This window comes from Aegilops tauschii, chromosome 1, assembly GCF_002575655.3.
Source record: "Aegilops tauschii subsp. strangulata cultivar AL8/78 chromosome 1, Aet v6.0, whole genome shotgun sequence".
Lineage (NCBI taxonomy): Eukaryota > Viridiplantae > Streptophyta > Magnoliopsida > Poales > Poaceae > Aegilops > Aegilops tauschii.
The window spans coordinates 131711798-131738905 of NC_053035.3; the positions used below are offsets into that span (position 1 = coordinate 131711798).

General features: G+C 57.1%; 1 protein-coding gene across 1 annotated transcript; it reads left to right on the top strand.

The window, feature by feature from the left end:
• The first annotated feature begins 3779 nt into the window (after positions 1-3779).
• On the top strand, positions 3780-4404 carry LOC141027828 (uncharacterized). The gene is made up of 2 exons (XM_073505309.1): positions 3780-3786; positions 3944-4404. The coding sequence occupies exons 1-2, from the start codon at positions 3780-3782 to the stop codon at positions 4402-4404; spliced, it is 468 nt and encodes a 155-aa protein (XP_073361410.1).
• The last annotated feature ends 22704 nt before the right edge of the window (positions 4405-27108 follow it).

The following is a 27108-nucleotide window of genomic DNA, read 5'->3' on the forward strand; positions in this document are numbered from 1 at the left end:
TATGGATACCCATGGTGACAATGTGGTGTTCTTTTGATTCACGTGATGTATGTTTTGGCACTCAACTCATGGATTCCCGAGGTGACATTGGGGTTGATGCACGTTTTCGTCCTACTTTCTCCGTTAGAAATCTCACGGCACTCTTTGAAGTTCTTTGTGTTTGATTCAATATTATGAACCTGAAGTTGTTTGATGACTGTCGTATAATTAACTCACGGATACTTTTGGTGACATTGGAGTATCTAGGTGACATTAAGGTTGTTGATGTGTACCATATGGTGTTATCTTAGTACGAACTCAGGGGTTGTTTGTGACACTTATAGGAATAGCTCAATAGATTAATCAGAAAGGAAAACTTTGAGGTGGTTTCGTACCCTACAAACAATTTTGTCTTTTGTTCTCTGCTTGATAAGAACTTTGGAGTGATTCTTTGTCGCACGTTGAGGGATTGTTATATGATAAGTATGAACCCTAGGCCTTGTTTCTAAGCATTGCAATACCGTTTGTGCTCCATTTATCACTTGCTACCATGCTATTTTTTATTTCGGATTACACTTGTATCACCATCTCTTCCCCGAACTAGTGCACCTATACAATTTACCATTGTATTGGTTGTGTTGGGGACACAAGAGATTTCTTATATTTGATTGCAAGGTTGTTTGAGAGAGACCATCTTCATCCTACACCTCCCATGGATTGAAAATCTTAGGTCATCCACTTGAGGGAAAATTGCTATTGTCCTACAAAACTCTGCACTTGGAGGCCCAACACGAGTCTACAAGAATAAGTTGTGTAGTAGACATCAAAGTGGCACGAAGTTGGGCGGGAGGATGCGATGGTGGAGCATGACGTTTACCACGTCTACCAGCTGGAGGTTTTTCTGACCAGACCACCTCTAGATATTTTTGGCCAGCGCCTCCACCTCATCTGGGTTCCCCCAGGAAAGTCCCTTCTTCTTCCAGACATAAGTTTCCTCAGAGGCCCGCCGAAAATGCCAGGACCTCGGCCTGGCCGGCAGCAAGTGGCTTGGTGATGTAAAACCACTTGCGCTTCCACTCTTTGATGGTCTCTGTAAAGGTGCCTTTAAACTAGCCAACCTTCTGGTTTTTACTGATCATGGCATCTCTACACTCCGCGAGCTCGGAGCCGCTAGACTTCGGCTTGACGCCAAAGATCTTTAGCCATAGGTCGAAGTGCGGCTCAATATGGAGGAAGGCCTCGCATACCGTGATGAAGGAAGCGAGGTGGAGGATTGAGTTCGGGGCTAGACGGTGGAAATCCAGCCCATAGAAGAACATGACCCCGTGCACGAAGGGGTGCATCGGGAACCCCAGGCCTCTGACGAGGTGGGGAATGAAGACCACCCTCTCCCCTAGATAGGGGGCAGATACCCGTTGGGTTGGGTCCGGCGCATGACTGTTGACCTCCGTGTGGAGGTACCCCGCGCTGCGCAGCTCCAAGATGGTGCCCTCAGTAACGGAGGAACCAACCCAGTGCCCCTTGAGGTTGGCGTCGGCCATTGTTGGGAACAGAGATTGGGATGCGCTACGAAGGATGATGACGAGATTGGATCTACGCGATGGAGCTCGACAGGCAACAGGCGAGGGTAAATGAGAGCATGCTTTTTCCATCACTGTCTTTTTACTCCTATATAGGCTGGTAAAAGACTGTCGGTACAACAAACATTTATGTTTGTTACCCAGACTTGTACATAGGTGTATTGGCAAAGGAATAGCTTCACCAACTCCCAAAGCGAGGCCAAGCCAGAGAAGCAGCTCTTAGTGAGATCAAAGAGTGGATCAAGAAGACCAAGACAAAGCTAGATAGAAGAGCATCACATTGGGAAGGCCTCCCTTGCCAGGCAGGAGAGCCTGGCCGGGTCGAGACAATCCCAGGGACGAATCTAAGACTTCCCCGGCAGGCTTGCCAGGGCCGCAGGGGCAAATCTCCCCGCCAAGGCGCAGCCGCTCCACGCTCCACCTGACAGCGATGCAAATCACCTATCAATGCGGTGTCGAGCCCTCAAGTGATTAAGTGGCTTCCACTAAGCACGTGGCGGCCATTTGGAAGACAGATTACCCTCATATGACACCCGTCCATAGGCGTGTCAAGCAGATAAGCAAAAGATAATTAAGCGGCAGGCCAGGCTTGCTGGGCTGCATCCTGAGCATGACACCTGGCGGTGCATTTAATGCACTTTGTCCTAACTGCCAGAGTTAGGTATGATAGCACTGTTAGCTATCTAATCACGAGATAATTACTGTTTTGCCACTATGGTTACCCCTTGAGCTATAAAAGGAGGGCCATGGCAAACTAGAGGGGGATTCAGACCCTTGCACACTTGTACGCGCGTAGCTGCTCTTCTCGAGGTGACGAGCGATGCGTGCTCATCGTGTTCCTCCATCCAATCCACCAAAGCAGGGTTAGGGTTTTACGCCTCACAGCAGCCCGAACCTGGGTTAAAACCACCCGTGTCATCGCCATCGCGTTGTTTCATTGCTTCCGCTCTTTGTGCAATGTGATCATCCCCCTTGCCAAACCACAAAGGGGCCGATGGCCCCATAGGTGATCGTGTTCCACCACGTCATCTTTGGCGCGTTAGGTAGGGGGCGAGCGCTTGCACGAACCCAAAGTTGAGAATAGCGCGTCAATCATCGTCATCAACATCATCATCGTCATCATCTTTTCGCATGGTGCCTAAGAAGAAACCCGTCACTACTGTGCACCCTTCCTCTTTGAAGGCCCCCTCGCATGTGTCCGCGGACGGCTCAGTCACTGTGGCGGCATTGGGTGAGGTGGCTACTGCGGGAGACGTGACCGGTGTAGACGGCGTTGTCATTGCGTCCCTCGTGGATAAAGCTGGAGCAGGAGGCGCCGAGGGAGGGAAACATCAGCAACAACCTGACAAGCATAGGCCACAAGCTACGGGTGGAGGGGACACTTAGTCTCTGCCTCCTCGTCGTACCAATGGGCGCAGCCACAGTGACAACGCCCGCTCTAGCGTGGGTCATAACCCTCTAGCCGTACCTGTAACGCGCGTGGCTACGAGGCACATGCCTTGCCCTGGGTAGGGCGACCAAGACGGAGCACTAAGCGGGGTTGCCAATCCTCGGGCGAACCCTGCTCATCACCAAACTTCTGTGGCGACTGGCTCGCAACAGCAAGAACACGGCGCCGCCCATGCTGGTACTACCAGGAGTCGAGCGACATCACGATCTGCCTCATCATCTATGCCAAGCACAGCTTCTGAAGCCATGGCGCGGCCCCAACTCCTGCTAAGATTTCCACCAGCAGCTGATCAAATGGATGCGTGGAGAGCCACTATCCAGAGCTTGACCAGCTTTGCTGAAGCTGAGGGATCACAGCGGGCGGAGCCATCACGACGCCCACAAGCAACGACAAAGGCTCGAGCTAATGGCCGTGTTGAGGGGGCCACGCCAACGGTGCAGTCCCCTCCGCAACAGCAGGCCTAAAGGAAACAACCAGAACCACACGACCAGGAGCCCGATGAAGCATCAATGGCCTTGTCTGATCCACGAGCCCGTCGAGATCAACGGCAAGTCCTGGTTGATCGGCACAAAGAAGATGCGTGCGTCACCATAGAGCTGCGCCGGGAGACCTAGCGTCAATCTGACAGGCGCAACGGCCTACAGATCAGTGGCAAGTCCTGGAAGATCGGCGCAAAGAAGATGTGTGCATCACCATAGAGCTGCGCTGGGAGACCTAGCATCAATCTGACAGGCGCAACGGCCCACACATCGACGAACCCCCGCCCAGTGATGGCGGGTACTTACCCTTCGAGGTTGGGTGCCTTGCCTTCACTCGCGAGCTGCGGCAAGTCCGCTGGCCGTCTTCCCGCGTCTTCAAACCTGAGTTACCAGAAAAGTACGATGGAAAGCTGAACCGACAGAGTTTTTGAGCATTCACACAATTGTTGTTCAAGCCGACGACGGCACAAATGAGAAAGTGTTCGCCAACTACTCCCCTTTGGCCCTCAAACCAAACGTGAGGTCGTGGCTGATGCACCTCCCGGAGAATTCCATTTCATCATGGGCTGACTTGTGCAATGAATTTGTTGGCGCCTTCACGGGCGGCCATCAAGAACCTGGACGGCCCAGTGATCTGCAAGTTCTTCCACAGAAGGAAGGGGAGAGTTTGCGGAAGTACATGCAGAGGTTTAGCCAAGTGCATAGGAACATTCCAGAGATCCACCCGACAGCTGTGATTGTCGCGTTCTACTCAAACATGCGCAATAGGAGGATCTGTTCCAAAATGAACGTCTGGCTGCCCAAGACCATCAATGAATTGTACACTTTGGCAAACAAGTGTGCTCGGGCTGAGGAAGGAAGGCGACTCCCCGGGGACGAGGTTGGCATCGAAGTCGATTCAGAGGACGACGAATAGACCGCAAACCCGAAGAGGAGGAACCAGAAGCACAATAAGAAACACAAAGAGAAGTCAGTATTGGGCGTTGAGGGCTCTGGCGATCTTGGCACCGACAAGAGGCACAAAACCGAAGCCCCCAGCAAGGAAGCTGCCGCATGCGCTGATTGCCGGAAAACTACGGCGGCGGAGAAAGCTGGGAAGTCTGATGGGCCATACTACAAGATCCACCACACTAAAGGGCATGACCTTCAAGAATGCCATCAAGTTGAGCAACTTGTTAAGAAGCAGAAGGCTGAGTATGAGAAGCATGACAAGGAAAGAGACCAGGAAGGTGGTGTCGGGAAGGGCCGTGGTGGTAGAGGAGGCCACCGCGGCAAAAGGAAAAACCAGCTAGAGGCCGCGAGAAGAAAGAGGAAGATGGTGAGAGTGACAAAGGGGATGAAGAGGAAACCAGTGAGCAAGAATTCCAGAAAGCAACTGAGGCCCTATGCATTGATGGAGGTGCATATTTACACTCCTCTCACCGCCAGCTCGAGCAGTGGGCGCGTGAGGTCAATGCCGTGGAGCCAGCTGCAGACTCCCGGAAGCCGCTCAAATGGTCCCGCACGCCTATCATCTTTTATAAAGAGGATCACCCTGACCGTACCACCACGGTAGGGTGTTTGCCGTTGTTGGTTTCACCAACAATCCGCAACCTCAAAGTCACAAAGATGCTAGTTGATGGAGGGGCTGGATTGAATCTGATCTCCCCCATGGTGATCAGCAAACTACATATATCTGATGAAGAGCTTAAGATTACTGGCACGTTCCAAGGAATCAACCCCGGCAGGAGCCGTCCTAAGGGGAAGATTACACTGCCAGTAACGTTTGGCGGAGAACTAAACTACCAGACCGAGAGAGTTGCGTTTGATGTTGCCGAACTTCCCTTCGGAACAATAGGATTCTTGGTTGTCTGGCTCTGGCAAAATTCATGGCGGCATCCCACTATGCCTATAATACTTTGAAGATGCCAGGGCTGATGAGCGTCATCTCAATTCTGCCAGACAAGAAAGATGCAGTATTATGCGTGGATAAGATGTATCGAGACGCGATAGCAGCTGAGGCTGCAGAAGCCAAAGCTCCCGCCAAGGAAACAAAGAAGGAAAAGAAGACTAGCAGAGATGCCGGCAAGGAATCTGGGAAGCGTGCCTCTCCGGAGTGCGCCGCACCTGTTGATGACCTGCCGGAGAGTTCCACTAGTAAGAAGTCCAAGGTTGCTTCACCTGCTGTGAAGAAGGTCCCAGCAAGGCAGGATGGCGCTGACAGTACCTTCACCGTCAGTGCCACCCTTGATGACAAATAGGAAAGCATGCTCGTTGCCTTCCTGTGGGCGAATGTTGATGTGTTTGCTTGGCAACCATCTGACATCCCCGGCGTTCCCAGGGAGGTAATCTTGCACCACCTTGTTGTCTGCCCTCATGCTCGGCCCGTCAAGCAGAAGGTCAGAAAGCAGGCTTTGGAGCGGCAACAATTTATTGTCGATGAGATCAAGAAACTTGAAGCAGTTGGTTTAGTCAGGGGAGTGTTGCATCCGACATGGTTAGGAAACCTAGTGGTAGTGCGCAAGGCAAATGGGAAGTGGAGGCTTTGCATAGACTTCACATACCTAAACAAGGCCTGCCCGAAGGACCCTTTCCCCTTGCTACACATTGATCAGATTGTGGATTCCACCTCAGTATATGATTTGCTTTCCTTTTTTGATGCCTACTCTGGGTACCATCAGACATTCATGTCCAAGGAAGACAAAGAGAAGTCCGCATTCATAACTCCATGTGGCACATACTGCTTTGTACGGATGACTTTCGGGTTAAAGAGCACTAGATCCACCTTTGCAAGAGTAGTGCAGATTGGTTTTGAGCCACAGTTGCACAGGAATGTCGAAGCTTACGTGGATGATATAGTGGTCAATACAAAGAACAAATCAAAACTTATTCAAGATTTAGAGGCAACCTTTGTGAACTTGCGCAAGATCAACCTGAAGTTAAACCCTTAGAAGTGTGTGTTCGGCATACCTTCCGGCAAGCTCCTGGGTTTCTTTGTATCTCACCGAGGGATAGAAGCCAAGCCCGACAAGATCAGAGCAATCGAACATATTCAAGCACCCAGGACCGTCAAGGATGTGAGGCGCCTAACTGGATGTGTTGCCGCGTTAAGTAGGTTCATTTCCAAGTCTGCCGCACGCGCCTTGCCGTTCTTCAAAATTTTGAAGAAGGCAGGGCCAATGAAGTGGACCCCGGAGGCAGAAGTTGTTGGCATTCTGGGAACCAAGGTACCCAGACTTGCCTGCCTGTAGCCCATGGCGTAGCACCATCGACGGCCTGGTACGGCCTGGCTACAAGACCATCAAGACAAGACCCTCACGAGGGGCCAAGCCTTGCGAGCCGGACTACACCAAGACCTTCTTGAGGGAGCGGCCTCCCCAGGCGGCCTCCTGAGGAGCGGAGATTTCTATGCAGGTGCCCGACTTCATGAGGTTGTGATGACGCAAGCCATGACGACCAAGGCCAGTTGGGCGCCAGCAGGCGCAGAGGAGGCAGTTTGCTCTTTGGTGCTAAGGAGGCAAGGACAGGCATGGGTTCCCGAGGAATCTAGCAAAGGTTTCCATTCCAGTGCAACAAGATCAAGACCACCAGGACGGCAGGACGGATGTCATCGCCGAGCCCACCGCAACGTCACAACCAGAAGCTTTGCACGCGAAGACCACCTTTCATCAGGATAAGATGTACTGCTTGTCCCCTTTCAAATTGGCCACTGTGGGATCCCTTCCCGCCTACGTTTTGGGGGAAGAGGACCGAGGCCACTATAAGTATAGATTAGCCACAACTGTAGAAGAGATCGACTGATTCCCTCAGCAGAGCAGACCTCGCGAGGTTGTTCATCCTCAGCCCCTCGTGAGGCCAATCCACCACAAAGTAGGTGTAGGGTTTTACACCGCAAGGTGGCCCGGACCTAGGTAAACTGCCGTGTCCACCTTCTTCCTTGTTCATCGAGCTAGGCCGTGGGCCGACGAGCCAGTCGGATGGAGTGGTTGAGTTCTTCGCACATGCCCCAGAGTTTGAACCTTTCTTGGGTCTGTGGAGCCCTGAATCTGACATTTGGCGCGCCAGCTAGGGGTGTGTCGAAGCCTCTCTTCCACCATTCCCTCCACCACCGTTCCACTGCTCCTATGGCCGACGCTCGCCGTGTTCGTGCCGAGCGCTGGGCCGCTCGTGTCGCCCAGACGGTAGCCGTGGGCAACGGCGTTCCTCGCCGCACCACCTCCCCGGTGGCTAACGCCGCCACTCACCCCGATGCTCGTGAGCAGCAGGACTCGTCGCTGCCACCATCCGCACGGCGCGACGGCCGCACCGCAACTCCATCACCCACTCCAGCCATGGCATCGTCTTCTCATGCTCGTCGCGGGCCGGTGAACGTGCAGGCTGCGCTGCTCACGACGCGCGAGCTTCTGCGTTACCGTCCGGCCAACGACTGGCTTGGCGGCATCGCCGAGCTCGTCAACGCCGTCGGAGAAGCCCCAGCACCGTCCCGTTCACGTCGTCCCTGGCGGGCGACGTGGCTCATGGCGCGCCTCCTCCTCCTCCTTTGCGCGGTGCGGACCCTGAGCCCAGGCGTGAGGCACCCCAGCGCGACCCGCCATGCAGGGCGCCCGCGCATGATGAGGAAATCTGCCAGGTGGTGCAGCGGCCGCAGGCCGAGGCGCGCGCGCTCCCAGCACCGCCGCGCCAAGACCGTGTGCTGCCAGAGGCGGTGGCGCGCTCCCCCATGCGACCGTCCCCTGTGAGTGCGGCAGGCTGCCGTGCTTTCAACCCGGAGCTGCGCCGCGTCGTGTGGCCTGACAAGTTCAAGCCGGATCTGCTTCCATGCTATGACGGCACCCGACCCCGCTGAGTTCCTCCAGCTCTATGAGCTGAGCATCGAGGCGGCGAACAGTGACGACAAGTTCATGTCGACGACATGGCCCTCAAGGATGGCGCGCATTCTTAGCTCATGAACCTCCCGGTGGGGTCAATCTCCTCCTGGGACGAGCTACACGAGCGTTGCGTCACTAACTTCCAGGCCACTCGCGACCGCGCCCCTACAGCAGGCGACATGCGGTGCATAAAGCAGCAGCCGGGGGAAACCTTGCACAAGTACATACAACCCTTCATGAGCGTTCGCCTCAAGATCCCAAAGGTGTCGGACGAGGGTATCATTTTGGTGTTCTCTGATGGCGCCTGGGTTGTCAAGATGATGGAGGAGCTCGGCATACACGAGGATCTGTGTTCGGCTCTGGAGATGTTCAACATGGCGACCAGGTGCGCGAGGGCAGAAGAAGGGCGCCTCTCCCTCCTGGAGCTCCCGGAGGTCGATCCTGAAGACAAGAAGGCCAAGGCTAAGGAAGTGAAGCGCAAGGGCCCCGCCATGCTGGCCGCAGAGCCCGAGATTAAGTGCGGCCGTGACCTCGATGAGCCTCCCAGGGGCAGCTGCCCGTTCTGCATCTTCCACAACGTCCACAGCCACAACACTAACAACTGCCAGGAGCTCAGGGCAATCCATGAAGGGCGCCTTGGCCGCCGTCCCAAGCGTAACGACCGTGGCTACGGCCATAGATGAGGCCGTGGTGGAGGCTGCTGGGACAACCGCGACCCTCGGCAGGACTGGTGTGATCAGCCTCGTGAGGACCGCTGGCAGGGCCAGCCTCGTGATGGCCCCTGGCATGACCAGCATCGTGAGGACCCTCCTCAGGGCAATGCCGGCCTCCCTCCGCCGCCACCGCCGCCAAGGAGGAACGATGACAACCGCCAAGATGATGGGGCTAGGGGCTTCCAAGAGCCTCGAGCAATCGCCTGCATCCTGGGTGGCGCACAGGCTCCTGCCTCTCATCGCATCTTCAAGCAGTTCGCTCGTGAGGTGAACGCGACCCTTCCCAAGCTTGAGGCGGCGTGTCCCCTCAGGTGGTCCAAGCACGCCATCACCTTCGACTCTATGGACCAGCTCAAGTGCTCAGCCGCCGTTGGCGCGCTCCCGATGCTCTGCGTGCCAACCACCAGCAACATCCTCATCACCAAAACACTCATCGATGGTGGCCCGGGGCTCAATATTCACTCCGTCGAGACATTCAAGACGCTCCAGGTGCCCTACGACCAACTCCTCCCCACCAAGCCCTTCTCAGGAGTGACCGACGACTCCATCGTTCCCCTAGGGTAGATACGCCTCCCGGTCACCTTCGGCAAGCGCGACAACTACCACACAGAGCTCATTGACTTCGACGTCGCCCACATTCGCCTCCCATACAACGCCATCCTCGGGTATCCGGACCTCGCCAAGTTTATGGCAGCTACTCACCACGGCTACAATGTCGTCAAGATGACAGGAAGTAGCGGTACCATCACAGTCGCTTGCGACGAAAGGATGCGGTGTGCTCCCTCAAGCGCGCCTACCAGGCCGCGGAAGCCGAGAACTCAGATGGCGAGGGTGCGATCCTGCCTCCTGAGGCCATCCCCAAGAAGAAGAAGCAGCTCCTCCCAAGGGGCTGTCTGGAGGCTGGGGCACCCGACGATCATGCTTCAGGCCCTACGCCCACCGCTGGGGCGCCTTTCCCTCTCACATCGGAAGGTGCGCCCGGCGCCTCTCTTAGGGCAGGCTCGGGGGCTCTCCTCTCGAGGGCCTCTGACCTGACCAGCGTCACGAGGGAGGCATTCGAGCACCACGTGGGGACGTGTTTTGACGCACGCCTCCGTGAGTTAGGCGTAGGGCGCGAGGCGTCAGGCGCTCAGGAGTTCATCACCAAGGCAATCGAGGAGCTTCAGGAGCCGCAAGCCATGAGTGGCGAGCGTCGCCCCGCACCATCCAGTGCAGCTACTGCCCCTACCATGGGTGGCGAGCTGCGCGTCTGCGTCAACATCCCAGGCCTCAATAGGGCTGCTTTTCAGGAGCTCTTCTGGCCGTCCCATGTCGGCCGGATTGGGGGCTACCCCTACAGCTACGTTCGCATGTCGTTTGACCTGCTGAACATGGCTGTCTTGCACCAGTGCTACATGCAGGGTGTCCTGGCGGCTCAGAAGGCCAGGCGCCAGGCGGTCTTGACGGAGGAGGTGCCGGAACCTCCGAAGCCTCCGGGGCCTCAGGAGTCGGCTGGCTCGTGAGGAGAGATCTGTGCAGCGCGCGTCTTTAGCTACTCCAACACTTCTACAACGATGGTGCAAGGTGGCTTTTTGGTCTGTTCAGTTGAGGTTGCCCCTCGGGGTGCAATATCCTCAAGCTGTTAGGGCCCGCCCCTACAGCCTGTATCGTTTTGCGCATGTATCAGAACTGGCTTCGCCTCTTATGAATTTCTTAAACATTGCAACCTGCATGTCCGGTGCTTCACCACCATGAATGTTGCGCGCCCTCATGAGCCCGCCCACAACTGCCTCATGATTAAGGACTAGCACGGTGTCTGTGCTCGCGTCCGTCCCTGCAGCGTCGCTAAACCCAAGTGGCCGAGCTCTGTCTCACGGGCTAGCTCCCGTGCACGTAAACTCCCGTGGTCCTTGGTGCCTTGTTCTCGCATGAGGTAATCGCAAGTGGATGAGTCAGGGTGCGCGACCCGGTGCCTCACCGCCGCGGAAGCCGCATGCCGGTTGTCTTTCTTTGGGATTGTTGCATGAGAAGGCTGGACACGGCGTCTGTGCTCGGGTCCGTCCCTGTAGCATCGATAACCCCAAAGGCTGAGCTTTGTCTGGCGGGCCGGCCCCGCTCACGTGACCTCCTGGGGTCGTTGGTGTTTGGCCTTCTCATGCGATGTCCTTCGGAGATTCACTCGATGCAGGCCACCTCAACATCTCACAGGTTTCTTACAAGCGCCGCGCGCTGAAAATATAGGCGCAACCTACCATGAGGTAGGGCCTCGAGAGTCCCGCGCTGGCTCACGAGTGTCCATATACACCTCTTCCAGTTCTGCTGTGCTAGCCACGTTTACGAACGGGGCTATACACGCCCCGAAGCCCCCCGATGGAACTCCCACCCATGCACCAGTGGAATCCCCGTGCTCCGCGCTGGCGGACGACATGGTCGAGGAGCGACTATGCCTACGCACATGTGGAAGCCCCATGCTCCGCGCTGGCGGACGACATGGTCGAGGAGCGGCTATGCCCACGCTAAAGTGGAAGAACCATGCTCCACACTGGTGAATAAACAACTAAGGGCACCCTAGTGGCTTCAACAACCTCAGGATGGCCTGTAGCCTCGCTGTACGGCCCCACCGTGCAGTTTTTCCCTATGGGAGGCCCGCGCAAGGGGGCTGGGCATGGGGCCTACGCTCAGCCAGTCCTAGCGCAGGCCACCTCACCAAGTCTCTCGCACCTAGTCTTCTCGCGTCCCTCCCAGGCAAAAGCTGGCGAGGAAAGGCATGGAGGGCTCTGGATTAACTCGAACGTTGCTCACGTTTCCTTCATGAGGTATGTCCGTACGTCAAGGGGGACCCCTGAGCATCACCACTCAGGGGTCTCACTGGTCACGTAGCCCCTCACCCCTTGGCCTCGTCCTAGTGATCCGGACGCCCCAACGGCGGTCGAGGTATGTGTGGGGCCGGGCCCTGCCGATGCTGAACACTAAGATAAACAGGAAGGAAACCGAGCACGAAAAGGAAATCACGGAGTTCCAGCAAGTTATTACAAAACATAATGTTCCACAAATTTAAGCAGAAGTTCTCACGCCTCCACGAGGCACGATAAATGTTGCAGGGTCAAACTAGGAAGAAGGGCCACCGTCGCCTTGGCCGCCGCTGCCGCTCGCCTTGGGAAGCCCATCATCGATGATGCTGCCTCCATCTTCGCTGCCGCTGGCCTCTTCCCTCACGGCTTCGGGGTCAGAGACGCAAAGGAACTTCCCTAGTAGGGCGTTCACCTGCTCCTTCATGGCCTCAGCGGCAGTGGTGCGGGACTCAAGAGCCACTAGCTCGATCGGTGCGCTGAGGTCAAAGCCTGGGTCCCGGAGGTGGAGGTGGCTGAAGACGTGCGTCGCGGCCGCAGTGAAGAGTGAGCGGCACTCCCCCTCCACCCAGGAGTCCACTCCAGCGGCGACGTCCTCAAGCGCCTTAACAAGCTTGGGCAAAAGCCTGACGAAGCCGTCCTCAGGGGTCGCCAGCAGCTCTTCGTACCCTCCCCCGCAGATGGAGCGCAGCGACTAGCGAGACTTGAGCTCGAGGGAGAGGAAGGTCTTTCGTTCCACAGTCGCTGACTTCTTGGCGGTGGCAAGGGTCATCTCCCTGGCCTCTAGCTGAACTGATGCCTCGGAGACTTGCTGGGCATCGAACGCCCGGGCCTTGTCTACCTCCGCCTTCGGCTTGCCCAGGCAGTCCCGCTCCACGGTTTAGTCGGCGGTCGCCTGGGCCAGCATGGCAACGCGATCAGTGAGTGTAGCTTCATGGGCCTTGATATCCTCCTCTCGCTGCTGAAGTAGTTGGCCGTGGGCATCCTGCTCCTCGCGGAGAGCTTTCAGCCCAGCCTCCGCCTTATTGCAGCACTCCTCGGCGGATGCTGCGTCGGCCAGCGCCATGTCAAGAGCCGTCGTGGCTTCACTGGCCTCCTTATTGCTCTCTGCGGCGGCGGCCTCGGCCCGGCTCCAAGCCATCCTAGCGGACGCGTCGGCCTAGAGCCACCCCGAGATAAGCCCCATGCGTTCCATCACCAGGCACATGTCGACGTCTCGGAGATTGGTCCGTAGCCGATCTAGTGTGGTGTAGGGTTCCTGTAGAGCCCCGGGCCTGACGAGGGGGCCGCAGTCCGCTAGTACAAGGGCCTAGGGAGGAGGCGGCACCGACACGTGGGCTGGCGTCGTCGCAGCAGCAAGGGCAGCTTGGGGCCCTGGAGCCTCTGAACTCCCCGCGGGTACGATGGGGGTGGGCGGCTCTGGAGCCTGTTGGATCACGGAGCTAGACTCCTCATGAGGTTCCACCACCGTGCTATGGGGGGCCGCTCTGTCGCAAGGGAGCGCGAAGCGACCTCTTCCCTCTGCGCTAGAGCCGCCACGGCAGAGGCGAGCGGTGGCGCCTCCGGGGTCCCGCCTTCCTCTTCTTCACCATGATGCCCATCCTGGTCACCAGGAGGGGAGCACTGTGGGCATGGTATCAAGGGCAACAAACAAAAACAAGGTAAGGTACTTACTCATCAGGGGTAATGTACGCCCTCTTCCCAACCGGGGCGGGGCGCCTCCGATCTTCCTGGCTGTGGACTTTGCCGCGTGTTTGGGGTTGGCGGGGCGCGCATCGGCAGGCCTCGGTGCCGCGATGACGGTAGAGGCAGAGGCGCCGCCTCAAGAGTGGGGCGCCACCCCGCTCTTCTTTGGGGTCATTTGGCCTGACCCCCGCAGGGCCCGGGGAGTGGCCCCGGACCTCGTGACGACCCCGGTGGAGCGTGGGGATTCCACGGCCGGGGACTCGACGGCGTCATCAACATCTATGAGTCCGCGGAGAAGCTCGCTCTGAGACGGGGGAGAGGTCTCCGCCACATCGTCCACGATCGCCTCCGAGTCTTCCTCACCCTCTTCGCCGGTGTTGTCGCGAGAAGACACCAACACCGAGGAATTGGGGAGCTCGGGTGGCACGAGCCCCAGATGGTTGAAGACGGGCATGGCCGCGACCAGCGCCACCCTGTCGACACAGCGGTACAGCGGGATGTAGGCCGCCAGGAGGTAGCCCGGCTCCCCCTCGACTAGGGTGTTCATGGCCTTGTCCAGCTCCTCGCCCGTCAAGCTCCCCGAGCACAGCCGGATGTCATCCTCTGCGCCCTTGAACTCCCACATTGGGCACGTGTGCGCTTCGAGTGGGGCAGGCACTGCGTCATGAACTCCTTGACAAGCATGCCCCCTTTTAGCGCCCCGGCATCCATGTCTGCGATCATCTTCCTCGGGACTGGTGCCACCCGGGGGTCGGAGAGCTTCTCATGACCCCACCTATCACGCTTCTCCGACAGCTTGGTTTGTAATTCCAGCCGCATGTTGAGGCCCTAGGCATCCATGAAGACCCACTAGCGCCGGAAGTTCTCCACCTTCTTCCCTGCCCTCATGAGCGCATTGCCCTTGTGGACCGCGGAAAAGGATACACAGCTGGAGCACTGGGTTGGATCGTGCATCCCCAGGTAGAAGAAGCGGCGGAGGAGCGGAACGGAGGGCCGCATGCCCACGAATGCCTTGCAGTAAAAGGCGAAGATGGACAGGAGGAGGATGGATTCGGGATGAAGATGCAGAGCCTGGACCTGGTAGTGGTCGAGGACGATGGTGAACCACCCGAAGAAAGGCGGGACAAGCCCCGCAAAGACGCTGTGGAGGAAGAAGGGATAAACTGTTCGTGCGAAGGTCCTCTGCTCGGCGGAGCCGGCCAGGAGGACGGTCTTGTTCCACTCCTTGGCGTCGCTCGCCGTGAGCGAGAGCGCGGCGGCAACGTGCTTCTCCTTGGTGATCGAGGACGTGCCGAGGGCCAGCGCATGTGAAGAGGAGGAGCTCGCGGCCGGCGCGGCAGGCTTCGCCTTCACGGACGCCATTCACGACATCTTGGAGGAAGAGGTGCAGGGGGGACGAGGAATGAGGCCGGATCTGGAGATGCTCTCGGCTGGAAGAAAGGGGATCTGGAGCAAGGCGTAGAGACGGCAATGGTGGCTCGGTAGAGGGCGCCAGTCTTTTGTCAACCTGGGCAGTTGCCGAGGCGGCTTGGCGAAGCGGAGATGCCCACGTCCCATCAAGCGCCACGCGTCGGCCTGGACCACGGGCGATTGGGGCCTGCGGCGCTTCGCCCTTGCCCTTTGGCTTCGCCTCGAAGCCAAGTCCGGGCGCGCGTTGGGCCCGAGGGCTACTGTTGGTGTTCTCAGAACCAGGGTACCCAGACTTGCCTACCTGCAGCCCACGGCATGGCACCATTGATGCCCTGGTATGGCCCGCCTACAAGACCATCAAGACAAGACCCTCGCGATGGGCCAAGCCTCACGAGGCGGACGACACCAAGACCTCTGGAGGGAGCGTCCTTCCCAGGCGGCCTCCTGAGGAGCGGAGATTTCTATGCAGGTGCCCGAACTCATGAGGTTGTGCGCAAGCCATGACGGCCAAGGCCAGGTGGGCGCCAGTGGGCGCAGAGGAGGCAGTTTCCTCTTTGGCGCTAGGGAGGCAAGGACATGCATGGGTTCTCGAGGAATCTAGCAAAGGTTTCCATTCCAGTGCAACAAGACCAAGACCGCTAGGATGGCAGGACGGATGTCTTCGCTGAGCCCACCGCAGTGTTATGTTCAGAAGCTTTGCAGGCAAAGACCACCATTCTTCGGGATAAGATGTACTGCTTGTCCCCTTTCAGATTGGCCACTGTGGGATCCCTTCCCGCCTACGTTTTGCGGGAAGAGGACCGAGGCCACTACAAGTCTAGATTAGCCACCACCGTAGAAGGGATCGACTGATTCCCTCACCAGAGCAGACCTCGCGAGGTTGTTCATCCCTTGTACTAGTTCATCCTCAGCCCCTGGTGAGGCCAATCCACCACAAAACAGGAGTAGGGTTTTACACCGCAAGGTGGCCCGAACCTTGGTAAACTGCCGTGTCCACCTTCTTCCTTGTTCATCGAGCTAGGCCGTGGGGCGACAAGCTGGTTGGCCGGAGAGGTTGAGTTCTTCGCACATGCCCCAGAGTTCGAACCTTTCTTGGGTCTGCGGAGCCGTGAATCCGATAGAAGCTGCACTGCGAGACCTGAAAGCATACCTTTCCTTTGCTCCCACCTTAGTCGCTCTATGCCACAAGAGGCGTTGCTGCTATACTTAGCAGCAATGAACCAAGTGGTTAGTGCAGCGCTGGTGGCGCAGCGAGAAGTGGATGAGGAAGCAGCTGCAACAATTGTCCCTTCGGGAGATAAAACTGGGCCAGTCACGGCAAGGTCACACATAGATCAAGGGGAAGCAGAGCAACGTAGCAAAGGCATTTCCAAGACCGTGGCAAGGAAGAACGTGGTGCAACGACCAGTATACTTTGTGAGCTCCCTGTTGCAGGGGGCTAGGTCAAGGTATTCTGGAGTGCAAAATTTGATCTTCGGCCTCATCATGGCCTCGAGGAAACTACGCCACTACTTCCAAGCCCATGAGATCACAGTTGTTACCCGTTTTCCACTATAGCGCATACCAAGGAACGTTGAAGCCACTGGCAGGATAGTTGAATGGGCACTAGAGCTATCAAGTTTTCGCCTGAAGTATGAAAGTACCTCAACCATTTAGGGCCTTAGCGGAATTCATTGCAGAATAGACACCCACTCCAGACGAAGAAATACCAGAGTTAGTTATTCCCGGCAAGGAAACGCCTCAGGAATGGATCATGTATTTTGATGGTGCTTTCTCATTGCAAGGTGCTGGAGCTGGCATGCTTCTTGTTGCACCCATCGGAGAATACCTCAAGTATGTGGTTCAAATGCACTTCCTATGGGAGAAGGCCACCAACAACACTGCTGAATACGAAGGGCTCCTTATCGGGCTCAGGATCGCAGTGGAAATGGGAATCAAGAAGTTAATCATCCGTGGAGACTCCCAACTTGTGGTGAGACAAGTCAATAAGGATTACCAAAGCCCATTGATGGAAGCCTATGTTGAAGAAGTGAGAAAGCTGGACAAGCATTTTGATGGATTGCAAATAGAGCACGTGCCGCGTGCGGAAAACAACATCGCCGATCATTTGTCAAAATGCGCTGCACAAAAGCTTCCTGTGGAACCAGGAACTTTTTTGCTCCACCTGACTCAACCTTCAGTATATCCATCGACGATGGCCAGAAAAGAGAGGAAGTTGGACTCCGGGAAGTATCTCCCGGCAGAGTCTCCCGAGGCCGCTAGAAGAGAGGCTGGCGAGAACCTCTCCACTTCGGTTGGTGAGTTCCACTCTCCCCCGGAACCGCAGGTTCTTGCAGTCGAGGTGAGCGCTCCCATGAATGAGGAGGTGCCATTGGTCCTTGTTGTTGAGCCTCAGGCTCCAACTTGGGCACGACACGTAGTTCAATACCTTCAAACACGACACCTTCCCAAAGAGCAAGAAGAGGCTGAAAGAGTAGCCCGACAGTCTAGTATGTACCAGTTTGTCGATGACACTCTATACAGAAGGATGCCAAACGGTGTGAAATTGAAGTGCATTTTCCAGGAAGAGGCTAGAACTATTGGTAGAGATACACAAGGGTGTGTGTGGCTCCCATATTGGATCAAGAGCCTTGGCTGGGAAAGCTTTCCGACAAGGTTTCTACTGGACCACGGCCCTCCAAGATGTGATCGAGCTAATCACCAGATGTGAAGCCTAGCAGTTCAATTCCAAGAACATTCATCAACCAGCTCAAACTCTCCAGACGATACCTTTTTCCTGGCCATTTGCAGTCTGGGGCCTCGACATCTTGGGCCCCTTCCCCCGTGCTACCGGGGGCTTTGAATTCTTGTACGTCACCATAGACAAGTTTACAAAGTGGTCGGAAGTGGAGCCAGTGAGGAAGGTGACCGCACAATCAGCTATCAAGTTCATGAAAGGATTGGTGTACAGATTTGGAGTTCCCGCCAGGCTAATCACTGATAGTGGCACCCAAGTCACGAGCCGCGCCTTCATGCAGTACATCCAAAACCTTGGAAGCAAGGTCTCCTTTTGCTTCTGTTGCTCATCCCGGAGCAATCGGTAAGTTGTGAGGATGAATGCTGAAGTGCTGCATGGAATCAAAACCAGAACTTTTGATAGGCTGCAAAAGTGCAGCAGACGCTAGATCGACGAGCTGCCGGTGCTTCTTTGTTCCCTCCGTACGACACCAAATCAAGCCACCGGCCAGACTCCCTTCTCCCTAGTCTATGGGGCAGAAGCAGTGTCCCCACGGAACTCATATACGGTTCACCTAGAGTACTTGCCTACGATGAAGTAGAGCAAGAGCAGCACCGGCATGACAATGTCGTGCTCCTCGAGGAAGATTGTCTGTGGGTTGCTGTGCGTGCTGCACGCTACCAGCAAGCCTTGCTCCGCTATCATAGCCGCAAGATTCATGCCCAGAGCCTTGAGGAAGGTGACCTTGTCCTTAGGAGCGTTCAATCCGCCAAGGTTTCGAACAAGTTGACGCCAAAGTGGGAAGGCCCTTACCGGGTAGTGCAAGTCACCATACCTGGCGCAGTCCGTCTGGAGACCGAAGATGGCACTAAAGTACAAAACTCATGGAATATTGAGCATCTTCGTAAGTTGTACCCATAAGGCGTAGTTGCCGGGCTCAGTTCCTGGCATCCACCTTTTGTACAAGCCTTGCCGATGCGCATGTAACCCTTTGTACAAAGCCAGGCGCAGACCCTATGCATAGATAATAAAACGAAGCGGCGGCACCTAAAAACTTACATGCATGTTTATTCTATCTTAGCTTTGCCATGACCGTTTAGAAAGGGTCGTATGCTACTATTTTTACCCCTGTACTAACTACAGGTCCCCTGCCGTGGATACAATCCCAAAGTGGAGAAGTAAGAATGAGCTTGCATTTCGATCCTCGACAATGCAAAACAGATAAGTTCTCTTTAAGATATCCATAGTGTACCTCTGTAAGGGAAAAACTTGGGCGTAGAAAAACATTGTCGCCTTGGAAACATTTGTGCTCCCATCCTTTGATTCAAAGGTTACTTCGGTCGGGCTGGTCGCAGTGGCATTTGACAGAGAGGGTTTGACAAGGGGCCGGTTCCCGTCCACGGTCCTGAGCCCACCGGGCAAAGCCTTGCGGCGGCAACGGAAGGAACCGACAAGATAGCTTGCCGGAGAACCTTGTTTACTTGAAAGTATAGAGGAGTCACTCCTCTGCATGGATAAGATACATGCACAAGTACCTGGAAAACATATCTTTTTTCATTAATGCGTGGATAGACAAGTATAGACCATGCAGGGTACAAATATGGATGAAAAAGATTACATATTTAAGACTAAAGTTTGGCAAATGCCTACATGTTTTAGATTGAAAGAAGATAAGTGCCATATAATCCCTTTATTGTCCCTCTCCTCCTAGGGGATACAGTGGCAGGTGAAGACGGCAAAAGGAGTGCCTGGGCAGAAGCCCAGCCTGACCCCGTTAGGGCCCGCGGGACGCAGCCTGACAAGATCGGGAGGGGCGGGGGCGAAGACGACGGACGGAGAGAGCGGCTAGGCGATGCCCAGGTCACCACCGCCAGGACCAGCGGGACACGACTGGATGGACACCGGCAGGGCAGACGAAGCCGGAGCCCACGAGGAAGCCTGCCGAGACCCAACTGGAAGACTGCTAGAGGAGGAGAAGGCATCCACACCCAACACCCCGGGGGAAGAAGATGCTGGTGCAAATGATGGTGCCGCTGGCGCCTTGCTGACAGTGATGGTGCGACCGGCGCTTAGCTAGAGCTCGAGCCGCCGTCCTCCCGCTCGGCACCGCCGTCTTCACCGACACTGTCCTCTTGGTCGTTGTCGCTCGAGGAGGAGCTTTCATCGTCGGTCAAGCTCTCCACACAGCAATCTAAGCGAGCACCTGAATGCCCAAAGACCTTCATGGAGAGCAGGGTCGCATCCATTAATTTGAAATGGAGAACATGCCCCGGCACGAGCAAAGGTTTTCCAGCCACGCCGAAGAAGCATGACATGAGGTGCGGGGAACTCCACGTCCGCCCGCATGCTGCCATTACAGCAACCCCTCATGTGTAACCTCAATCTTGGTGGTTGTTCTTCCTCCATCACCCTGCGAAAGGAGTGGGAAGTCGAAGGCAGTTGCGCGGAGGCCCGCACAGCTTGACGATGAACTCCAACGGCTACTCGCCGTCATGGACTTCATTCGGGGCCAGGGCGGCTGGAGGAGGAGTGATCTAAGCACCGCCATGCCCTCCTCGGCCCCGAGCGCCACGATGGCCGCGCCCTCATCCTACCGCGCCACCTCGAGCGCTGGACTCTGCCCCTGCATCTCCAGCAAGGGGGAGGCGCTATCAAGTAGAAGCCCTCGTTGCCGTTACTGGTGTCCTACCACGTCCTCTTCCCCTCACCATAGTGGAAGAGGGATGCGAGGAGAAGAAGAAGGAGATGCGTGTGGGCATGAACCCCTCGCCCAGACCTCCTTTTATAGGATAGCATGGCCGGGGGATGGCTCTTTACCACCTATGAGGCAACCACACCACTCCACCAATCTGTTCCGTCTGTGCCACTGATGAAACCTGGAATCAACAGCCGCCCTCATATGCCTATCCACGGCGCTGGGTTTTCTGCCATGGCACTCATTCCCGCGCCCGCCACCAACCCAGCGTAATGCATGCAGAGTACATGGTGGAAAGGACAAAGGTGGTGGGATGGGTAAAATAGCAGTTACCGCCCCGTGAACATGGGGTGTTCGCAACCCACGTGTCCTGGCTTAAAGTCATCCCACGTCGTTATCGTAGGATGCATGGGAAAACTGGAAACCGTTTTAGTTACAGGTTAATGAAGAAGCAAGGAAAACATCAAGGAAGAAGGAAATCGCATCGCAACTCATGCCAAAGTGCTCGCCTGTGTACTTGTTGGGGCCTACCCCGACGATGCTTGGCAACACATATGGGCTAGGCCCGGGGGCTCCTGTCGGTACAACAAACATTTACGTTTGCTATTCAGACTTGTACACAGGCGTATTGGCAAAGGAATAGCTACACTAACTCCCAAAGCGAGGCCAAGACAGAGAAGCAGCTCTTAGTGGGATCAAAGAGCGGATCGAGAAGACCAAGACAAAACTAGACAGAAGAGCATCACATTGGGAAGGCCTCCCTTGCCGGGTCGAGACAATCCCACGGACGAATTCAAGACTTCCCCGGCAGGCTTGTCGGGGCCGCCAGGGGTAGATCTCCCCGCCAAGGCACCGCCGCTCCACGGCTCTACCTCACAACGACGCAAAGCACCTATCAATATGGTGTCGAGCCCTCAAGTGATTATGTGGATTCCACTAAGCACGTGGCGGCCATTTGGAATGCAGATTTGTCGGAGTAAATGGCCACGGGTAGCCTAACCGACTCCCCCTGGCTCTTCAAAAAATTATCAGGCCATTCAAGCCTTCAAGCATACGAAGCATAGGGCCACCTTCCCTCGGCCGGCTATCCCCAGGGCCGACTCCCAGAAGGCGACCCAGTCTCAGAAACCTTCCCCAAGAAAGCTACGAGATGGCCGACTCCAGGAAGCCGGCCCCAAGAGGACCGACTCCCAGAAGCCAGCCATGAAGAATGCCGACTCCCAGAAGCCGGCCAAGACCGCACCCACCAAGACTGCATCCACATAATGGTGATAAGACGGGGCACGGCCGCAGTACGGCCCACTACCCCCGAATCCCGAAGCAGGCATGGTCACAGGACGCCGTACGGGTCAGCCATCTCCCGTCCGGCGCGGCACTGTAGCCATGTTGACCTCAACGTCACCCACGACAGGCACCAGTACGGCCCGCTGGCGGCGGGCCCCTTAGCCAGAGAGACGCCCGAAGGCGGCCCGACCTCCCCTAGGCGGCCAGGGGTGTAGCCGGCTCCCAATAGCAAGGCGGCGGCGCTGTAGCCACGCTTAACTCGACATAGCCCTCGTCATCAGGGGCGAGGCAACAGTAACTAGCCGCCGACAAGACCCCCAAGCGGTGGGGCCGGCCTGTCGACCAAGAGGCCGACAGCCGGCGGGACCCACCAGTCGGCGGGCCCCAATGGCCGGCGGAGAAGCCGGCGAGCATAGACACTGACGGCTGGGACCCGCGCCTAGCCGGATTACCATTGTACCCCTGGGGGGTAGGCCTATATAAACCCCCCGGGGCACCCATGCAAAGGGTTGGTCTCAGAGAATTACACACACCACATAGAGAGGAAAGGAGAGCTAGCCTTGCCCTTCTTCTCCCTCTAACCCGACAGCTCAAGGAGCACTTGTAGCTACTTGTGTTGATCTAGTGATCATGCGGAGACCCCGTAGAGCAGGACTAGGGGTGTTATCTCCACGGAGAGCCCCGAACCTGGGTAAGATTCGCCGGCGTGCATGTCTTCGCCTCATCCCGTTTCCAGGCACCGGCGACGTCTTACTGGCTCCCACAACGATAAGCCACCCGTTGGCATATGTCGCACCTACCACCCGACATTTGGCGCCCACCGTGGGGCCAGGTGCACCGTCGTCCGGAGATCTGTTCTGGACGGGAACCCTTTTTCTCCCCCGCGAGCGCAGCCAGCCTGCTGCACCCGATGGCGTTTGCCCCGACGCGTTGTAAGGCGTCGACGGCGCCTGCGCGGCGAGCTGCCTCGCCGATCTGCTCGGCAAGACTCGCATCTCCAACGAGCCCGCGTCCGATGCGGGCACGGACTACCCCGAGAGCCGCCTTGTCAGCCTCCTCGACGAACTTCACGTCTCCAGCGAGCCTGCTGTAGACTTGGAGACGGTCGGCTCCACCGACCCGATGCTTGTCGACTCCGACACGGCATCGCTCGACGCCTACCCCTCCGACGTGGTGGTCTTCGATGACCCTCTCCCTCGAGCTGACAGCGGCAGTAGCGCTGTCACTGAAGTGCTGGTCATCGGCCACGTCACCAACTCGGGCGAGAACGCCCACGACGCCCTACAAGCGGCGATGCATGACTTATCTGTCCCCATCCCGGCTGAGGCCGACGCCGAGACCCTGGAGGCACGCCGCCTCGCCCTCATCGCGGAAGGCCAGAAGATAGCCTCCATGAGACGCCTCACCGAGGCCCACCAGCGCGAAGTCGACCGCGCTGCCTTTGGCACGCCGCCTCACGGCGGGCCGAGCCGAGCCGGCCTCGTCCAGAAGCGCGACGCGGCCATCACCAGCATGCTGGGGGCAGACCGCCCTGTCTACGCCACCCCGCTCGAGAATCTGCGAGCCGCTCAGGCGGCCGCTGAAGAGCTAAATGGGCTGGGAGCCGATGAGCTCCCCTACATGACAAGGCGAATCCAGCAGCTGATCGACGCGGCCCCAGAACGGCACGAAGAAGGCGCCCGCGCTGAGAGTCCTCCCCCGCGCCGAGAGCATGCCGCGACATCCCGGTCGCCGACTGCGAGCGGCACCCGTGCAAGGAAAGACAAGGAGCCGGTCGCTAGCCGCAGCCGGACTCGGATCACCATCGAGCGCGACGCGGAAGGCCGCCCTCGAGCAGTGGAGCGCCAAGGAAATCCGCCTCCTCCCCCGCCTCGAGGGGAGAGATATCCCACCCCGCCACCTGTCACGCATCCGACTCTTGGTGGCCGACTAGGCCACCGCGAAGGAGTCGGCGAGAACGACGCCCGCCACCGGATCGACCGCCTGGCTCGATCCCTGGCACTAGAAGAAGAAGATGATGTCGGCCCGCCATGCTTTGGCCCCCGCATCCGCGACGAGCCCTTCCCCAAAGGGTTCTCGCTCCCTAGAGACACGCCCAAGTACAACGGCTCTGTGAAGCCGGAAGATTGGCTCATCGACTACTCTACTGCCGTCAGCATAGCCAACGGCAACAGGCGCGTAGCCGTGAAGTACGTCCCCCTCAAGCTGCAAGGCACGATGCGCACCTGGCTCAATAGCCTCAAGCCCTACAGCGTCAACAGCTGGCTGGACTTCACGGAAGTCTTTGTCCGAAACTTCACCAGCACGTACAAGCGGCCTCCCAAGCCCCGCCAGCTCTCCCTCTGCGTCCATGGGCCCACCGAGTCGACCCGTGATTACCTCACGCGGTGGGCCGAGCTCCGCAACTCCTGCGAGGGGGTGCATGAGGTTCAGGCCATCGAATACTTCACCGCCGGGTGCCGAGAGGGCACCCTCCTCAAGCACCGACTCCTCTGCGACGAGCCGGCTACCCTCGATGAGCTGTTGATCATCGCGGATAAGTACGCCACGGCCGACTCCTCGATGAAGACCGAGCTCCGAGTGGACGCTTCTGGGAAGGTGCTCGCTCCGGCTCCCAAGACACCGGCTGGCGACTCCAATCGGCGCCCCTACCAGAACGACCACAAGCGCAAGGCCCCTATGTCGCCTTCCACCAGTCGGCAGGTGGCCACAGTCGAAGATGAGCAGCCCGAAGAATGGCCTGCTCCCAAGAAGAAGGGCGGCAGGCCGGCTTGGTAGCCGGCCTTCTCCTACGAGCAGACTCTCGATGCCCCGTGCAAGTTCCACAGTGGCGCGAAGCCGTCCAACCATACGACCCGAAAGCGCGGACCCGACTGGAGGAACCCAGCAGGCGGCTCGGGGACTTCCACAACCGGCTCGGGAACTTCAGAACCCGGCCCGGGGACTGCAGGAGTCGGCCCGGGGACTGCAGGGACACAAGAAGCGGTGGCCGACTCCAACTCCCCACCACCCAACCCACCCACCCGAGTCACGGTGGCCGTACTGACAGTAGAAGAAGTCACAGCTCCATCATGGGCCCAGCCCATCCTCAACTTCCTAGTCAACAGAGAGCTGCCGACTGATGAGATCTCGGCAAGACTAGTGCAACACCGAGCCGCAGCATATGCAATAATAAACAGAGAACTTGTCAAGCGCAGCATCACTGGAGTCTTCCAGCGCTGCGTCGAGCCAGAGAAAGGTGTGGCAATCCTCAAGGATATCCATCAAGGCGAATGCGGCCACCGCGCAGCCTCAAGATCACTTGTGGCCAAAGCTTTCCGCCACGGTTTCTTTTGGCCGACTGCTTTGGAAGATGCCAAAGAGAAAGTCAAGAGCTGCAAAGGATGCCAAGTCTTCAGTTCCAAGCAACACCCGCCGACTTCTGCACTCAAGACCATCCCCCTCACCTGGCCCTTTGCCGTCTGGGGGCTGGACATGGTGGGCCCATTCAAGACAGCCCGCGGCGGCTTGACACATCTGCTTGTCGCTGTGGACAAATTTACCAAGTGGATCGAAGCAAAGCCGATCAAGAAGCTGAACGGGCCGATTGCCGTGACGTTCATTGCCGACATCACTACTCGGTACGGTGTGCCACACAGCATCATCACCGACAATGGCACAAACTTTGCCAAAGGAGCACTGGCACGTTTCTGCACGACGCAGGGTATCCGACTGGACTTAGCATCCGTTGCCCACCCGCAGTCAAACGGCTAGGTCGAGCGAGCAAATGGACTCATCCTCTCCGGCATCAAGCCCCGACTGGTCGTGCCGCTGGAGCGATCGGCCGGTTGCTGGCTCGATGAGTTGCCGGCTGTCCTCTGGAGTCTGCGTACTACATCTAACAAGTCAACCGGCTTCACTCCGTTCTTCCTTGTATATGGTGCCGAGGCTGTCATCCCAACCGACATCGAGTTCGACTCGCCTCGGGTCACCATGTACACGGAGACGGAGGCCAAGGAAGCGCGAGAAGACGGTGTTGACCTGCTGGAAGAAGGCCGGCTGTTAGCACTCAGTCGGTCCGCCATCTACCAGCAGGGTTTGCGCCGTTACCACAACCGCAAGGTCAAGCCAAGATCTTTCCAAGAGGGCGACCTTGTGCTTCGGCTGATCCAGCCAACAGCCGGCCAGCACAAGCTCTCGGCCCCTTGGGAAGGCCCTTTCGTCATCAGCAAGGCACTAGGCAACGACTCCTACTACCTGATCGACGCACAAAAACCAAGAGCACGCAAGAGGGATGATTCCGGCAAGGAGTCGGAGCGACCATGGAACGCGAACCTCCTGAGAAGATTTTATATTTGAAAGCAGTATGTATCATGCAACCTTTTTGTAATGACTCCTACTACCTGATCGACGCACAAAAACCAAGAGCATGCAAGAGGGATGATTCCGGCAAGGAGTCGGAGCGACCATGGAACGCGAACCTCCTGAGAAGATTTTACAGTTGAAAGTAGTATGTATCATGCTACCTTTTTGTATTAAGTACGAAACAAAGGGCCCCCCGAGGAGCACTCGGGGACTGCCCTCCTTTATCTATGAACGACGAGTGTCATATTCATGAATGTATTATTACATTTGATTTTCTGTCTGGCACCGGGTTCGACTAGTCGGCCCGGGGACTGGCCGCCTTAAGTTATATTAAAGTTCTACCTAAAGTCAGACAAGTAGTGTGCCGGCTCCCGAGCCCTCCCTTGTTGAAAGTCGCAGCTCGAAGAACTGACTGTCCGACTAGCAAGAGCCAAAGGCAGAAAGGATGCCCACACGAAAAACGGCTAAGGACTAACGAACTTGTATAACGAAAAGACGGCCTCCAACCACACTTGTTGGCTGTCAAAACAGCCGGCTGGCCGGCCTCCCAAACACTTCGCTATAATCCAACAAAGCTAGAGTACTTGCCCTCCCAACTGGCCAAGCACTTCTCCAGCCACAGATTGCAGAGCAACTGTCCGACTGGGGAGGCGGCAACCAAGGGAGGGCGGCAAAGGAAATAGCAGAAGGATGAAAAGCAAAGAACAAGGGAAAGCAAACGCATGCATATTCATATTTACACATAAGGCCCCCAATAGGCCGGCAATCAACATAGTTCGAATACACCCCCAGTGGGTGGAATTGTGCAAACCTAACAAAATAATGTTCCAAGAGTGGCAAAACAGGAAAATAGAGGCAGCAGACTAGACTAAGGGCGCGGTGTGGGAGCCGGGTTGGTCGGTGGAGACGGCGCCACCGGCTGGAGGAGTGGCCGGCTGGCGGGTCTCGGCTTGATCATCGCCGGCTGCAGGCGGTGCACCCGCGCGTGCCTTGTTGTTGGAGGCACGGTCAAGCTGAGGCTGACCGGCCGCTCCACCATCTGGCCCGGCGTCTTCACCCTCCTCCTCCTCCTCCTCGCCCTCGTCGCTAGAGTCGAT